The 17,703-nt window shown below is 44.6% G+C and overlaps 1 protein-coding gene across 3 annotated transcripts in view; it reads right to left on the bottom strand.

Moving 5' to 3' along the window:
* ADAMTS9 (ADAM metallopeptidase with thrombospondin type 1 motif 9) overlaps positions 1–17,703 on the bottom strand; it is a 163,154-nt gene that overhangs the window by 142,024 nt on the left and 3,427 nt on the right. For all 3 annotated transcript variants that reach the window (XM_078076296.1, XM_078076312.1, XM_078076301.1), the window contains exon 3: positions 14,063–14,225. In XM_078076296.1, the coding sequence (XP_077932422.1) occupies positions 14,063–14,225 (163 nt within the window). The remainder of the gene's footprint in view (positions 1–14,062; positions 14,226–17,703) is intronic.

The following is a 17,703-nucleotide window of genomic DNA, read 5'->3' as shown; positions in this document are numbered from 1 at the left end:
TTGTGACCTCACGGTCCGAGTGGGCACAGAAGTCACAGCACAGAACCCAAGCGAAGACTGGCCCCCCTTCTGCTCCACCCTGGCTTGACAGCCAGAAGGAAGCTGGACAGGAATCCCAAGTGGTTTTGCACTTGGCTTCTGGAGGCGGACCAGCCCAGGCTGGTGGCCCTGCCCTAGTGCTACTCTAAGCTACCCCTTTCTGCCTCAAAGGCTCAGTTTCCCCATCTGTAAAAGGAGGATAATAACAGCTCCTTGAAGGGTTAACAGTGAGGATAAAAGAGACGGCATGCAAGATGCCCTCAGCGCAAAGCACACGGGAAGGATTCATGAAGTATGTACGGTGATCATCACGACTCGTATTTCTTTACTAGTCGTGTGCAATCTATCCCCTCTGTAGGACTGAAGATGTTGATATGAAGGTTGCTCACATAAAGCAATGCTATTTCAGAAAGAATCTTTTACAGGAAAAGAGGGAAGTGGGGGAGGGAGACCCAGTCCCTGCCTCCCGGGAACTCCCGTCCAGGAATGTGCTCACGCGGGCTGACCAGGACAGGACACCGCCTGAGATGGAATTGGACATAAACACCAACGCTTGCACCTCTCCACGGCTCCGACAGCTGACGACGTACAAGGTAACCCAAAGTAGAGACCCATGCCAGTTCCCCGGCTGTCTCTGTTCTAGTCAGATCTAAGATCTGCAATGAATCAGGTATGTTCAGAGTTAATGACGCCTTCAGACAAGGATTCTGCAGGCGAGAAAACGCAGTCTACTGGGACCAGAGGAAGATGGATAAACAAGCACAGTGTGGGAAAAAGAAAAAGAAAAAGGTAAGACATAAAAACAAAACAGCCATAAAACCAATGAATGTTCTAATAATAAAGAACAATGAGTTTCCAGCAAGTGGGTGGGGAAGGAGCTTGTGGGGGGAACTGTCCTATAAGAATGAAAACTCACCAACGTTTCATTTTTTTCAGGGTCCTCAACTTGCTAGCCTTAAAAACAACAGGGAATCCCTAAATGCTCAAGAGGGTCATGTCCCCAAACCCATTTCTCTGTACACATGGTGAGCTTTGGGGAAAAAACAAGTGGCATGCCCAGGGTCTAGTGATGCTCCGTGCTCAGCACTAGCAGGGAATGTGTACGTGCAAAAGGCAGCAGTGGAAGAGATTTTGCTGAGACTCCTTTTAACTGGCCAGAACCTTTACGAACGACGTTTCCCTGAGAGTGGTTTATGGAACAGTAGTTCCAGAACGTATTTCTGAAAACAAATAATGGAAGTTTGCAAAATATTCCACACAGCATTTACATCTGGAACTTCCTCCATGCTCATTAGCATTTTAAGACCTCCAAGAAGTCTTGCAGGAAAGAAACCAGTTTACATTTGTTTAACCATGTAATTGGGAAACCAATGGGCTCTTGGCTGGCTTACAGGGCAGGTAGATGGTGGGGACTGACCCAGTCCTGGAAAGATAATGAGATGGAGAGAAATGTACTGAGGGGCTTTCCTTTCCGGGTGTTCGGGGGCGGTGAGGAGGTGATGTCACTGGAATAAAACACTCGAGAAGCTTCTGTTAGAGTTCAAGGGGCTGTGGTTGGTTGTGGGTCAGGGTGGTGGGAGGCATGTCTGAGGGGCATCCCACCATCTTGCAGGGGGTGGGTGCCTCCAGCCAAGGGAGGGGGGTCAAATTTGCTGACTCAGGCACTATACTCAAAGGTCCTGCTCCCCCTTTCTCATTCAACAGCTTGCATCTCACTCAACTAAAGCGGTAACAAGGGGCTGCCATCATAATAATACGGCTGACGTGTTGAGTGGGCTCCTCTGCGTCAGGTGCTCTTCTAAGCACTTTCTGTGGATTAACCAGATTACTCCTCACAGCACCCCGATATGGTAGGGACTTTGATATCCATTTCCAATTGAGGAAACTGAGGCACACTTGAACTAACTTGAGAAAATAGTTAAAGAATATCTATTTGAGGTAGTGTAACAAGCTGAACATACCCAGGCCTGCATTTTACTAAGAGACTGTTTGGTTTTGCTATTAAGATCCTGCAAAATACTCTTGTGGGAATGTTGGTTGTGGCTCATTCCATCTCTTAGCAGTAAGGGGAGGTTGGCCTTTTTGGCGGGTGGGGCGCCAGCTGCCCATGGCCACCCCATACGACCTGCAGCCCGCTTTCGATGGCCGCCTCCCAGGCCCCTTGGTGACAAAGTATGGGATCTTCTGGGCCACACTCTCCAGGAGAAATAAAATGTGAGCCACACACGGAAGTTAAGCATTTCTAGTAGCACATTTTAAAAACACCAAGAGGACCAGATGAAATTAATTTTAATAATATTTTCTATTTAACCCAATATATCTAGAATATTATCATTTCAACATGTGGCACTAGCCACATTTCAAAGGCTCAGAAGCCACATGGAGCTGCCGGCCACCATCTAGGATGGTACATTCTAGATGTTTGCAGGGTGAGCACCGGATCCAACAGGCTTATTCCTGATGAGGTTGGGTTTGGGACTCAGAGGGACCTGCGTTGAAATCCCAGTTTCCTCACATTCCATCTGTGTGACTTCAGGCAAGTCATTTAAGTTCTTTGTGCCTCAGTTTCCTCATCTGTGCAATGGGGATAATAATAGTTTGTCTCTAATATGGTGGTGGGGAGGATGAAGTGACCTTATACTCATAAAGTAACGAACCAGGGCCGGGACAAAACGCTCTAGGGGCATTGGCTGGGGTGTCTCCTGACTGAGGCTGAGCACCCCTTCAGGCTGCTGAAATGAAGTGGCTCCGGGGCCTGCTGCTATCTGACACTTCACGGCAGCTGTAGGTGGCCCCAGGCTCCATGTGGTGCCTGTGGGGGGTCCGAGGTATCACTCCCATATCAGAGATTAAAGAGCAGTTGGCGCTGGAACTCTTTAAAAAGGCTTCTAAGCAACTCCTAGGGAGCATATCTCCCACATTCCTTTGATACATGTCTCCTAGTTTACACACGGCTGAGGACTAGTTTACCCACCACAGCCTGGAGTACAAATCCGTTCTCGTCCTCACGTCCGTGTTTCAGCCACCACGGAAATGAGGGGTCACAGGGACATACTATAGTCTGACTACAAGGGGAACCACTGGGAATCCTATGCAGCCCCAGGCCACCTTCCTGCAGCACCAGGAAGTGGGCCCAGCTCAGATATTTTGTTGCTTTAAATTCAGCTGTGGCTGCGGCAACTTCAATCCCCTAAATGAATTAAAAGCCTGATACCTTTCTCTATGGCATGGAAATAGCTCCTTAAAGGAGCTCACTAGTTTATTCTTAATTATCCTTACACATAAAATAAATCCAGTGGTCCTCCCACATCTCATATGAGTTGCACTTGGGAACATCATCACTGCTTCCGAGGACAGCCTCTCCTTGATTAGCAGCTTGGAAAGAACACAGGACTGGGAAGTAAGAGGCCTGCGTTCAGGGCCCGCTTCTTCCTTCGCCCTAGCACCGAGATGATGAATCCCTTCGAAAATGCTTAGCCTTGATCCTCTGATCCATAAAAAGAGGGACTGGAAAAGAAGTTCTCTCTAAAGTTCCTTCCAGTATTAAAAATTGGTGAGTTCTTACCTTTTACAAGATGAAAGTGAATAATGCTGAAAAATGAAGTCCTAAGATTCAAAATGGATCAAGCCTACCTCTCTTGGTCACTGTCACTCTTAAAGAGGGTATCAAAGAAATAACCAAACAGTGGGCAGGGTGGGAGGGTAGAAGGAGACAGAATAACTCCACAGCAAAGGGAGACCCCCAGAAAAGAGGTGCGTGGCAGCTGATGTTCAGTAATGAGAAGGGAGCTGCGGGGTGTGCACCTCCATTATTCACCGCAAATGTTCTCTTCTGGACCTGCTGACACAGATCATAGTTACTGAGAACCATTCCCATTCTGTCTACTCTAATGTGTTACAGGGGCATAGCATCAAATGTGAGAATCAGGAAAGTGGCTTAAAAGAGAAAAAACAGGGCATAATCAGTTACCTCTGGAAAAGCCTTATATGGCCCCCAAAGCACAGAATAGGAACTTGGGACTAATGGAGTCACGTGTCCCGTTCCGCTTGCCCCAGGAGCGTGTGGTCAGACAGGGCCGAATCTCACACTACTAACTTCTTCTGTGTCTGCCTCTGTCTCACTGCCCTTCGGCTTTCTCTCCCTGCGAGCACACACGTGCCAAAGAACAGTTATTCTTACGTATCCAGAGCTCCCTCTGTAACTCTTTTCACCCATGAGCCAAGAAAACACATTCCCCCCATAAAGGACACTGGCTTGAAATTGCAAGTTGTGTTTCTAGATGCCAACCAGAAATAAACACAGCAGCAGCATCTCTTTCTTTTGGCACAGAAAATGGCTCTGAGTAACGAGTTCTAAATAAGCCTCTCCTAGCCCATCTCTCTGCATCTGTGTCTCGGACAAACTCCATACTGCAATTCCTGCTATGCTTTGCTGCCTTGTCATCCCGGGACAGCATGACATCCCCGGTGCCCAAAATATGTGCAAGAGAGGAGGGAAGCCACGTATGAAAGAAGTGTGTGCAAATTAGCAGAACGAAAAGACAAGCCACAGACTGGGAGAAAACACTGGCAAACCACACATCTGATAAAGGGCTTGTATCCTGAATATATAAAGTACTTTCAAACTTCAATAATAAGAAAATAAACATTCCTTTTTTTTTTAATGGGTAAAAGATTTGCTCAGACACTTCACAAAGATACATGGATGGCAAATAAGCATATGAAGAGATGCTTACTTCATTAGTCATTAGGGAAATCCAAATGAGATAGCACTACACACCTGTTAGAACAGCTAAAATTAAAAAAACAAAAATACACAAAATACTGGCAATACCAAGTGAAACTGGCACCTTCATATCCTGCTGGCAGGACTGCAAAATGGTACAGCCACTCTGAAAAGGAGATGGACAATTTCTTATAAAATTAAACATACACTTACCATATAAACTAGCAATCTCGCTTCTGGGTATTTACCCAATTAAAAACAAACAAACTTATGTTCACCCAAAAATCCGTATGCAAACGTTTTTAGTGGCTTCACTTGTAGCTGCCAAAAACTTTGTCCCTCAATCGGGTAATGGATAAACAAAGTGTTGTTTACCCATACAATGGAGCACTACTCAGCAATAAAAAAAAGATAGATTGCTGACAAAGGCCACAAAGTGGATAATCCTTAAATGCCCTAGACTTAATGATTCTATTTATATGGCCTTCTGGAAAAGCCCAAACCGTAAAGACAGAAAATAGGTGGTTGACTGCCAAGGACACCAGGAATAGATTCTCTCTCTGAACTGTGATGATAGTTACATGACTATATGCATTTACCAAAACTTGCAGAGCTGTGTATCAGAAAGCACGACCGCTACTGCATGTAAATTCTACCTAAGAAATGGAAAGAAAACACTAGAAAATATTAATGGAAAGTGAAAAGATTTGTTAAAAAAAAAATCGTCACAGAGAAATTCTGAGGCCAAACCCATCCATTTGAACTTTTTCCACACCACAGGCCAACTGCATTTTCAACACCCTGCTCTGATTCTAATGTCCCGTGAGGGATGGGGATCAATGAATAAGGAAGCATTTTACCAACATTTGCCCCTGGCTTGATGTTGCTCCTTCTCAAAGCAACCTCTCTGAAGCGAAGTGATAGGAACAACCAGGATTGATGACAGGTGACACAGAAAGGCCCTGATTTAGGGCTCAGAGTAAAGCAGGGAGCCCTCATGGTATCTCTGAATCCAGAAGCTTACCAAAAATGCTGGAGGGAGGAGGCAGGAAAGCACGTCATACAACAAGGAGTCCTAATTCCAGACCCAAACCTAACTGGCCACTTTACAATTCCCAATTGCAAACTGACTCTCAGGGGCTTCAAAACGCAGGGGAGTGAAATCCTTGAATGGTAGATAAAGCAGTCTTAGTAAATACTGTACATTGACAATCTTTCTATGGGTAGGTTAAAAAAAAAAAAAAGAAGAAGAAGAAAGAGGGTTATCAAGGTACTCCAGATAAAAGGTCAAAAAACAACCTAACCACGCTGACTTTTTGGGCTCAATGAAATTACTCTGATAAGTGGCTCATTCCTGGTAGCTTTGTACTTGGTACCTGCCCTGGGTTTAGGCCTGATCCTGCTCTTCCAAATGGCTGCAAAGGTGGCCTGACCATACAATGATAAAGATGAATCAATGAGTAAAAGAAGTGGAAGGGGAAAAAAAGACCATGGGGAGCAAATCTAAACTGGAAGAAAAATAGCAATTTAACAAGGATGACACTGCAGCCAAGGGAAAAGTTATCTAAGACACAGAACAGCTGGGGCGCCTGGGTGGCTCAGTCGGTGAAGCGTCTGCCTTCGGCTCAGGTCATGATCTCAGGGTCCTGGGATCGAGCCCCATGTCAGGCTCCCTGCTCAGCGGGGAGTCTGCTTCTCCCTCTTCCTCTGCCTGCGTTCACTCTCTCTCTCTCTCTGTATGTGTCAAATAAATAAATAAAATCTTAAAAAGAGAGAGAGACAGAACAGCCAACTGCAATGTGTGGATCACGTTTCAATCAAACTCTAAACAAATGGACTTTAAGAAGGTGTTGCAGGGACAATTAGGAAAATTTTAACATATGTACTGTGTAGGTTATGTGGAGCAGTTATTGCTGATTTTGCTCAGCATGCTATATTTACATTACAGTTACATAAGAAAATAGCATCGTTTTTCAGAGATGTATATGGGAGTGTTTAGACAAAAAATGTCACGATACCTACGTTTACTTTCAAACACTCCAGCAAAAGGAAAAAATAAAAAGCAAACATGGAAAAGTCTTTGCTATCATTAAGTGTAGATGGTGTTTTTATGGGGGTTCATTTTACTGTTGCCTCTATGTATGTATGTGTGCTTAAAGATGGTCTTCATAACGTGTTTTTAAAGACATGATGAAAAAAGTTAAGCAAATAAATGAGCACAGATGAAAGAAAAAAACAGTTCCTGTATTAGAAGTTTCTTTTCTACTCTCCTTTATTTTGCTGTAATATTGCACTACTAACGCTAATGTTTAATAAAAGGAATATTTTTTTATAGAAATGCCACAAAGAAGATAAAGCTGAGGAAACAGGCTCAATAATTCAGTTCTTCAAAACAGTAATCTTCTTGGAGTTGCTTATGTTGACTATTTATTAGATACAGTCACTGAAGAACATAAAAAAGAGAAAAAAGGTATAAAGACTGTTGAGGAACAAAAAGGGGTCAGGGACGGGGCATGAAGCCCAAACAATAAGCCCCGAACGGAACTATGTGTAAAGATTGAAATCAGCTCTGGGTTTGAGGGCTGGCTGTCTCCCTTACACTCTGTGGACATGTTCATTCACTTTTCCCAGTTCAGCTTTCTTATTTGTAAATGGGAACAACTGGGGCATCCTCCTCCCAAAGAGCAGTTGCAGGAGTAAACAAAGTAACCCAGCATGGGCTTTCACACTGCTCAGCACATGGCCTTCAATGTTGCCTGTTCTTCTGCTCACAGGCTGAATGGCTAAAGGAAAGATGTGAAGATCCAGAAAGTGTGTGGGAAGGTGTAGGCAGGCCGGCTTCTCACAGAAGTAACTAATTAGCCAACAACCACTGACCTGCTTGAGCCCAGAGCTTCTGTCACAGCCTGGAACCCTCCAGTCGTCCCAGAAGTGTTTACTTAAACCCCCCCTCAGAGGTCTGTCCTTCACTGTCTCTCACTCCATTTGGGCCTGGCTATCGGGCTGCTAATCTAATCAGCTAATCTATGCTAAATTATTAATGGGATCCCAGAGGTTAATGTGTAACAACTACACCCTCCAACAGAGGCCCGCTGGAGACTGCAAGGCCTCAGCGAGTCATTAGTCTTGGTGGGAATTTCGGGCACCAGGGAGCCCTCCTCCAATCCAATCAAATTGTAGGCAAGCATATTAGAAATCCTGCCTTGAAAGCAATCCATATATGAATGCAAACGAATCAACAAAGTGCAGAGCGAAAAACCCTCTGAGTAGACCAGGACAAAAGGGTTGTGGAAATTGGTATGTTTCTGCGGTTTGTGTCCTCGGGCAAACCAACTTCATGGACTTCTCTGCAGAGGACAAAATGTAGGTTGAGGTAAAGATTAAAATACACAATCCATGTAAAGCCCTTGGAACAGCGCCTGCCACACAATACGTGCTCGACAAATGGGAGCTATTGTTGATATCATCTAGGGACTCCATTAAATGAAAGCATAAGACACTTTGAAAACTCAAGTGAAAAGGATTTTCTACTTGGTGACTTCCATTTGTATTCTCTGTGGAGTCAGGCCCACAGGACAGCACACAGGAATTAGATCTGGGTTCGTGTCAGGCCCACTTCCTATTAGCTGTGTGACTTTGGACAAGTTGTTCAGCCTCTCTGAGCTGTAATTTTCTCAAATGTAAAATAAGAGTAATAGTATGTAACCTATAGTGTTGGTGAACGGATTATAAATGATAATGTATGGAAAGTCTGTAGCACAGTGACCCCAAACGCACAGGAGACCCTAACAAAAAATGTCTTTAATTAGCATCTTGTATTTTCCAGCCTTTATGACTGCACCCTCAACAAGTCACAGTACGTTCTCACGGACCGAGTCTCCAGTGCCCAATGCCTAATGGGGACTAAGCCACGGTAATCCCAGGGTCAGTCCAACATGCACAAGGCAATTTAGCAGGGTTGAGATGGAGCCTCAGCTTTGACCAGCCCCATCGTCCCAAAGAAGCAGATACAAGGCAGGATTTTTGTTTGTCTGGTTACGGAGATTGTCTCATTCAAAAAAAAAAAAAAAAAGCATGGGATCATGGCTTGACTGCTGGTCCCTGGTCGTAAGTGCCATGAGGCTACCAAATAACCGTATGCCATGATCCATTTCTTTTTAACTATATTTTCTGATTATAAAACGATTATAGAATTGAGGCAAAAATATAAGAATATAAAATAAAAAGGTTGCTTATATTCCTGCCAACCAGAAATAATCCGTTTTTAATATTTCTATACATATTGCTTCATATTTTTTCTTTAAAGACACATGTACCACCACACAGCTATCATTTTTAAAAAATGAGATCATACCATATACACTTGTTCATGACTTGCTTGTTTGCTTAAGATGTGTATATACACATCTTATATATATATATATATATATATATATATACACACACACACACACGTCAGTGTTAACATAAATGTGTATGATCATTTTTGATGGCTGCATAGGAATCCATCAAATGTATCCCTCATAAATCATTGGTCTATCCTCCTACTGAAGAACACCTAGGTTGTTTCCAGCCTTTTGCTATAATAAACACCACCATACTGAGTATTCTCACACAAACGTCTTTACACAATTGTCCAATTATTTCTTTAGAAGTGGCATCGATGGGTCAACAAGTACTTAATTCTTAAATGCCTTAAATAAAACAAAAAACCAGCAGGTCTTGCTGAGATGGGAGGGTGAGAGAAACATTCTAGTAATGGAAAAAGACGGTCTTTTAGGCCCAGACAAACAAAATAGCCTTCTGTTGGCCTTTTCCCCCCTGCCTTTCTCTCTCTCACCTACCAGGAAGCATGTCTATCTCACTGATAAGAACAACTAAATCCTCTTGTGCAAAATTCAGGGTCAAACAGAGAGTGTCTGTGAGACCGAACTTGAGGTTTCATCTGGAAATGCAATGTGAAGGATTAGCAGGAAGTGGCTTATAAAAGCAATAAACTCTCCTGAATGGCTCCCCTGCGCCAGCCACTTCACCCCCCTGGTGTGGGGGGCAGGCAGGCAAGGCAGCCCAATGAACTCTACTGAGGACCCACTGTGTAGGGGACACAGGAGTAGCAAGGGCATGTCGCAGGAAAGAGAAGATACCCCACACCCCATCCTGAATCCTGAGGAACTTACAAACAGGATGAAAATCACAAATAAATGCAGATCCACTCAACTGACCCAAACGTACACACCCAGACGTAACCAACGATGGCAAAACAGAGACACTGTAGGAAGGGCAGCCATTGGGCCAAGAGAAACTTGCAAGAAATGAATTTTTTAAAATACTGCATTATGAGGGCGCCTGGGTGGCTCAGTCAGTTAAGCGTCTGCCTTCCGCTCAGGTCATGATCCCAGCGTCCTGGGATCGAGCCCCGCATCAGGCTCCCTGCTCGGTGGGGAGCCTGCTTCTCCCTCCCCCTCTGCCTGCCTGTTGGCCTACTTGTGATCTCTCTCTCTCTCTCTGTCAAATAAATAGATAGAATCTTAAAAAAAAAAAGTGCTGCATTAGGTACAGAGAAAATAAGCAAAGAGAAGGGGGCTCTCCGCCCCCTCACTTGCTGGCAGGGTGACCTTGGGCAAGTCCCATAAGCCCTTTATGACCTGGTTACCAAGAAGCTCTAAGCTAAGCACAGGAACCCGATCAGCTTTGGGTTTTGGCATTGAGTTTTCCTTTCCTTGCTGTGTTGTTTCAATTTCTATTTTCATGACTCTTCTTTTTAATCTCCCACTCAGTGATTGTCTACCATCTGCTAAACACTGTCCTGGGAGCTTTCATTATTTCATACTCATTTGGTCCTAACTACACCCTTGAAAGGTATGTGTTATTCTTACTTTATGCTCTAAATGTGCTTGAGGTCACACAGCTGATGGGAATAAAGATGGTTCCTGGTTTTATCCTCACGGCACAGAGGAGTTTGGAAATAAGCTATGGCTGAATGCACATATGAATGAATAAATTAAGCTGTTGACTCCCTTCTAAACCCACACAATTTTCACTACATAAGACTCCTTCTGCACGTGTCGTTTTAATGTAAATTATCTCAGAATCTGTTTTTGAAAATCAGACATACATCAAGAATCAGAAATGAGCAGGACTCAATCCATCAGTAGGCAACAGCGTAAGAGCCACAGTGCCTAGTGCTGGGCAGGATCCCATTTTCCAGCATCTAAGGGTCATACTCAGCTCAGTAGTGGGCTTGCGGGGGCCTGCTCCAAGGCGAGGGCAATCTTAAATTCTGATGGGTTGGTGTTGTATATATAGCTGATCACTCCTGGAAATAAGTAACTTAACGTCCCAGGGCTATAGTTTGCTCATCTGTACAGAATGAGCCTGTTGGCCTAGAGCTAACTACTACAGTTTCCTCCAGAAAATCTTCTGTCAGTCTATAAGACATAGAAAACAGTGATGAAGAACGCAAAGCAAGCGGCAAGCCAAGGATAGTGCTTATTGCCTTAAATCCTACATTAGCAGGGACTCTCACATTTAGCTGAACTTCTGGGTTAAGTGGAACACTCAGTAAACCCACTGATTCTTGCTCCTTCTCGCTAGCCTGAGAGGGAGGTTGTGTGTGTGTGTGTGTGTGTGTGTGTGTGTGTTTAAAGAACCTGTATTTGTAAGAAGTTCCCAGGATACTTCTAAAGTTTACCCTTGGCTACCAACCACTGCTCTGGGGGGAAATCCCTGAAGCTGACTGGATTAATATTTGTAGAGGATATTTTCTGCTCTGGCCAGAAGGACTTCTGCCCGCACCCCCCACCCCTACCCCCCCACCCCACCTACTTTCACTCCCTGTGCACAGGCTACCTGGTTTCGGATGTTTCCGTGACCTGCTGGTCCGTCCCTGTAATGGCTGCTGGTGAATTGTGCCATATTCCAAAGTTCTTTCCAACTGTTCTGAGCCTCCTACATCTGTATTCAAAGAAGGGGTGCAGAAGCAGCTGGAAGAGAGAAACCAGAGTGGCAGCGTCCAGCAGCAACCTTTGGAAGAGCCAATCAAGGCTGCCAGCTCCTGATTAATCACATGGGGTGAAGGAAGGGCAGCCTTACTGGTCACTGGCAAGGACACACCCGAAGGAAAACTGAGAGTTGGCTCGAGTGACTTCGACAGTGGCACATAAAGGCCCCAATACTAAGAAGGACTGGAACCCAAATAATTTTTTTGAAAAATTAAGCCATCTTCTGTTGTCCTCCATCTTCACCTTTTCAGAGTCCCTCTTCTTTGTGTTTTTAACAGGGCTTGACAATGACTCCCCCTCTAGCCCAGAAAATCAAATGTCGATTGACTTAGGTAATTAATTAAAAAAAAAAAGAACTTTAAGGACTTTTTGAATGAGAGCATTAAGTAAGACTTCTCCTTCGCTGTCACACCCAACGCACACACACACATACACATCACACCTGCACAGAGAGAATGGATCATGGGATAAGACAAACATGGGCTGTCATTATGGAGTAGCTGGGAGGTCTGGGGCAAGTTGCTTCATCTCTGCTCCCCTGCCAGGTTCAATGGGGCTAAGAATGGTACCTGCCCCATAGGGTTGTGGTAAGGATTCCGTAAAGTCCTGTAGGTAAAGTGCTTTGTGCTTTGCCAGTATAGAGTAGGACCTTAATAAATGGCAGTTTAAAAAAAAAAAAAAATGTTGGTTTGCTACCACTTTAGGGCAGGAGATTATCACAAAGTGCTGTAGTTCAATAAATTGACCAATGAACATACTACTGGAGTATCTTCTGAATATATATTAATAAGATAGAAGGGGAGCAATCACGTTTCCTTTCTATCACGTGCTATATGTAGGTTTACCCACATATATAAAATAAGCATTTGCTAATTCAGATTTGGGAAGTCAAGAAGGAAAGGACAATTTTCTCACTAGCATGGTCCAAAAAAATGGGGTACACATCTTGCCATCACACTGACTGGTAGCTGGCAGTCTTGGCGCCGTGCCAGCCCCTGGGACTATGGTTTCTGAGTACATTGCTCCCCCTGCCCCCCATCTCACCCCCTGGCTCTTTAGTGAGTCTAACTGACATCATATTTCAGTTATATTCCATTTAGTCCTGGGAGGAGGAACTCAGCGCTAGATGGGCTACAATGCTACACCCTCTGATTTGACTGTTCCAGATTATAAGCAGCCAATGTTATCTTTCCTTATTCAGAAATAATTCCAGGAGGGAATAGGATATGACAGTCTGTCACAGAGGAAGAACCTGATACAGATATAAGATGAAACAAGTGATCATTTGGGAAGCATTTTAGGAAACCCTCTGCTGGTTTGGAATTCGGGTCTTATTTGGAGATGCCAGAAAGACCCTGAAAAGTTACCTAATTTGGAGAAGCAACATTTAAAATTACTGACTAGGGAGAAGTACAAAGTTTTAGAAACAGAAAGTTTAAGAATAAAAAAAAAAAAAGTATTCTAACAAACATCCTAAAACAGGACCAAATTGAGGGACAATTTCTAGTGTCAAGCCATCATCAGAGAGAAAGTAACCAGGCTTCAAAGACAGTGGAAGGTTGCCTCAAGGCTGTAGATTGAGAAACATACACAAGCATAAGCTTTCGGAGGGGCCCAGAATGACATAGCCCTGACAATGGCCAGACGTGTCAGCACAAAGCCTCAAGGAATGTGTCCAGCATGGAAGGAAAGCCAGGGGTGGGCACAGACGCATTTGACTGAAACCTGACAGCACAATCCACAACTTCTATTCTGCTATTTCCTGAAGCCCTAGAACAACAGCTAAAACTCATGTTGATAGGAAAAACCCCAATGAACACAAAGAAATTTTTTTGAGTTCCATTTATGAGACTTTTTCACTTTTTCATAACCTTACATGGTAAAAAACAAAACAAAAAAACCAACCCAAATGAATAGAAAACACCAAGACACCCAGGGAACACAAGCCATTGCTGACTGAGGATAAGGGCTGTGAGAGCCGGAAGACACTACGAAAGCCAAATCCAAAAAAATTTGCAACTTCAACAAAAGGCAGCTTTGCCCACAGTGAGCCTGGAGCCAGATGAGCTCCTATCGGGGCTTTGCTGGTTCTTAGCTGTGCAACCTTGGACAAGTTACTACACTCTCTGTAGCTTCCACATCTGTGCCATGGGGAATACCTACCTCGCTTGAAGACTGAGTAAAAGACAATGTAAACGGTCGCACTTGGCAGCATGTGAAAGAGGTATATCTTTGTAGTCTTGCCACTGACCCATCTCACAGAGCTGGGGGCTCTGCTTGCGCAGGAAGGAAATACCTGAGGTGTCACACGCATGCCTTCCCGTTGAGGGCCCTCTGTGCAGGGTGCTGTGCCGATAGACGATGTGCGGTTTGTTCTGTTGCTCTGCATCCACTTGCTCGTCAATGGACAGTAGTGGTTCAATAAAATAATCCCCATCGTGGGACCGGAATGTGCCCAGCTGCAAATGAAGAGAGATGAGAGGTTGATTTCACAGAACTCAACTGCAGGGAGGGGAAAAAAATGGAACACTGCCAAGGAGAGAGGGTGGCATTTCCCCCAAGCCCTTCCCCATGAGGGCTGCTGAAACTGAACTCGCTGCCCACCTATTCAGAGAAGCGGTTTATTTTCACTCCGCCAGGTCAGTACCTTCTCCTTGATTTGACTCTAGTTTATTATACCTGCTATGCAAATCTGTCTCTAAGAAATCCTTCCTTGGTGCCCAAATTCTAATCATATTCACTTTCTTTTTTTTAAAAAAAGATTTTATTTATTTATTTGACAGACAGAGACAGAGCGAGAGAGGGAACACAAACAGGGGGAGTGGGAGAGGGAGAAGCAGGCTTCCCGAAGGGCAGGGAGCCTGATGTGGGGCTAGATCCCAGGACCCTGGGATCATGACCTGAGCCGAAGGCAGACGCTTAGTGACTGAGCCACCCAGGTGTGCCAATCATACTCACTTTCACAGGCTGTTCCAAGAGAGTGTTTCTGCATGTGAAGATAGCCTGGAAACTTAGGGACTAGTGTGACCTCCAGAGGGGAAAGCTGACCCGTGGAAGCCTTATTATTAATTCCAATTCAGAAAGCATAGACCGACCACAGGCACTCCAGGTGGTCCCACCTGTGACACTGATAGATGAGTCTCTGCACACCCCTTCCCTTTGCAATAGGGAGTGAAATGGTACAAGGCTTGGAATCGGGCTGCCCTAGGTTCCAGTCCCAGCCCTGGCACTTACCCACCCACCTTGGGCAAGTTCCTTAACTGCTCTGAGCTTTGGCTTCCTTGTTTGTCAACTGGGGACAAAAGTACTTAATGTAAAGGCTAATTGTGCAGACTAAATGAGATACTGCTTGGAAAGTGCTTAGCAAAGTGACACTCTGTAAGGGATTAGAACACCTTAGTGGCTTTCTGTGTTGCTGTCTTAGCCTCTAACCACCAGGATACAATGTGTGTAAGCACCTTGAAATGGGTAACTCCTTCTGCCCTTCCCACATACCCACAAGTTCTGCAAACGGTAAACGATGCCTCAGGGTTGAACCACCCAAACCACACATCCAAGAGCACTAAAAAGTTGCCCATGCCATGCAGTGGGCAGTCTTTAAAGGAAGAAATCAAGCTCCTCAATGGGGCTGTAAAAAAAGCAGAGTGCTTCTACCTTCCCTTAGACACAATGGATGTGACTGTCCTTGAACACCAGAGTTGTATCAGCAACACTTAGGAGTTTGTTAGAAATTCAAATAATCACGCTCCACCCTAAATTTGATCTACTGAATCAAAATCTCTGCGGGTAGGGCTGCCGGAGCTGAACTTTAATGAGCACTCCAAGGTATTCTCATGCACAATAAAGTTTGGGAAGCACGAGGCTGAGACACTGGGGTTTCCAAACCTATCTAAACTTCAAAATTGCCTGGGGACTTAAAAAAAATGAGATTTGTGGCATTACCCCATACCTGCAGATCTGGAATTTCCAGGGGTGAGGTCTAGAATCTATATTTTTAAAAAAGCCTTCCGCGTGATTCATGAGCTGCTGGCTTAAAGGGAGGACAGCTCTGGCGTCGTCAGACTAAGAATAGCTGGTTTCCCCAGAGAAGAAGTGGTTTAACCCATTTATTCTCGTGCAGGCACCTCTCTCTGTTTTAAATATACAACTCTGGTGTTCTGTGAGCACAGAGCAGGAAGCTTACTACATGTGAAATCTACCAGAGACAGGCCGGAAACACTGGGGAAGAACCTGGGAGCTCCTCTGGTGGTGATCTGGCACCTTTATTTAGCAAAAGGGGAAACTAAGGCCCAAAGGGAGGAAGTGACTTGTCCAAAGTTCCTCTTCAGTGATACAGAAGCAGCTGAATGGTGCCGGTACTGAATCTAGAACTCAGGTATCCTGACTTTAGTCCAGTACCTTTTTAAAAGAGAACGTCAAAGGTCTCTGTAGGAACACAGATCCAGTCTCTGGCCCATGGTTAGGGGCATGGGTCAAAAAGACAGTGTGGGAACCCCAACTCTGCCACTTACTAGTTAGAAGACCTCGAGCAAGCCTCCGACTCTCCAAGCCTCATTGTCCTTCCTCATCTGTAAAATGGGTTGTTTTGAGGATTGGGCTGTTGTGAGGATTTGGATGCGATGAGATAATGCACACAAAAAAGTACTTTTTGTAGTGCAAGATGCATAATAAGAGTCTAAGAAATGTTATCTGTATGATGCCCAATTAATTTTGTTGTCGATTCACAGAACACAAGTTTGATGTTTGATGGATGTTTGATCAAAGAGTCATCTTTTCTTGGTTACAGTGACCATTTATTCCAACATAGGTACTAAGTACAATACACAAGACTCCAACATGGGAGAGAAATGATGCTGACCCTGCTGCCAAGGAGAGGGATAGATCGTGTGTACCAATAACTGTAATACAAGAGAGAGCATACTAAGCATCATAAGAAAGATACAGACAAATGTCTGTGAAGGAGGAGAGATGAGAGCAGTCTGAAGGACAAGTTTTCCTGGGGAAGAAGCTATGTAAGTTACACTTTAAAAGAGGGGTAGGATTGGAGCATGTGATGCTGGGGGAGATGACCAAGTAAACCCAAAGGCCCAAAGGCAATAAGGTAGGACTGGGATGGGAGGGAAATTCAGAGAAAGAACAAAAGCAGATTGACTGATACACAGGATTGGTGGAGCGAAAGCCTGAGAGAAGAGCATGGCAAGTGGGTGTGCAAGGCATGAGAAGGCACATCATAAATGGCCTGAATTGTCAGAGGAAGGGGTTAGTAGTTGTTCTCTAAGCAGTGGGGAGCTCCTAGTACTAGGTAAGGTGAGTGAACAGGGAAGTAATGTGACCTTGCACCTAGTCATCCTTAATCTGTTAGCGGTGTGTGGCAGGGATTAGAGAGGAAGACTGAAGGAGGAAAAGCCAGATGGAAATATTTCTTAGACAACAGTACTAAATGAGAGACGAGCAGAGAAGTAAAAGAGGTCGAGAATTAGGGTAGGGCTGGTTCAGACCACGTGAGAGACACAGCTAAGATCGAACTCAGGGAAAATGATAACTGGTGGGGGGAGGGTGTATGTGTGTGTTGGGGGGGGTAGATTGGCATTTTTAGATTCACTCTATAGAGTGAAAGATTTCCTGGGGGGGGGGCACTAGGTACGTCCTGATATTACTGGTATAGAAATGGTAATGGGAAGTCCTGGGAAGAAAGAAAAATTCCAGAAGGAAGACAAAGGGAATGAGGGTTTGGGGGCTAGATTAATCGCTGAAGATAGAAACACCTAGTGCACTTATCTTTATGATGTATTCTGGACCTTTCCCTCCCGGAAGAGGCAGATTGCCAATTAAATGCAATACGAAGGGGGTTATCACGGTCTATACAATCATTTCTGAAGTCCTGGCCCTCAGTTCCCAAGAGAGTTACCACTTGCAGATCCACGCGTGAGTTACCAC

Source organism: Halichoerus grypus, chromosome 1, assembly GCF_964656455.1.
Source record: "Halichoerus grypus chromosome 1, mHalGry1.hap1.1, whole genome shotgun sequence".
NCBI classification, from domain to species: Eukaryota; Metazoa; Chordata; class Mammalia; order Carnivora; family Phocidae; genus Halichoerus; species Halichoerus grypus.
The sequence above is the reverse complement of the archived record's forward strand: the minus strand, read 5'-3'. Positions and strand labels throughout refer to the sequence as shown.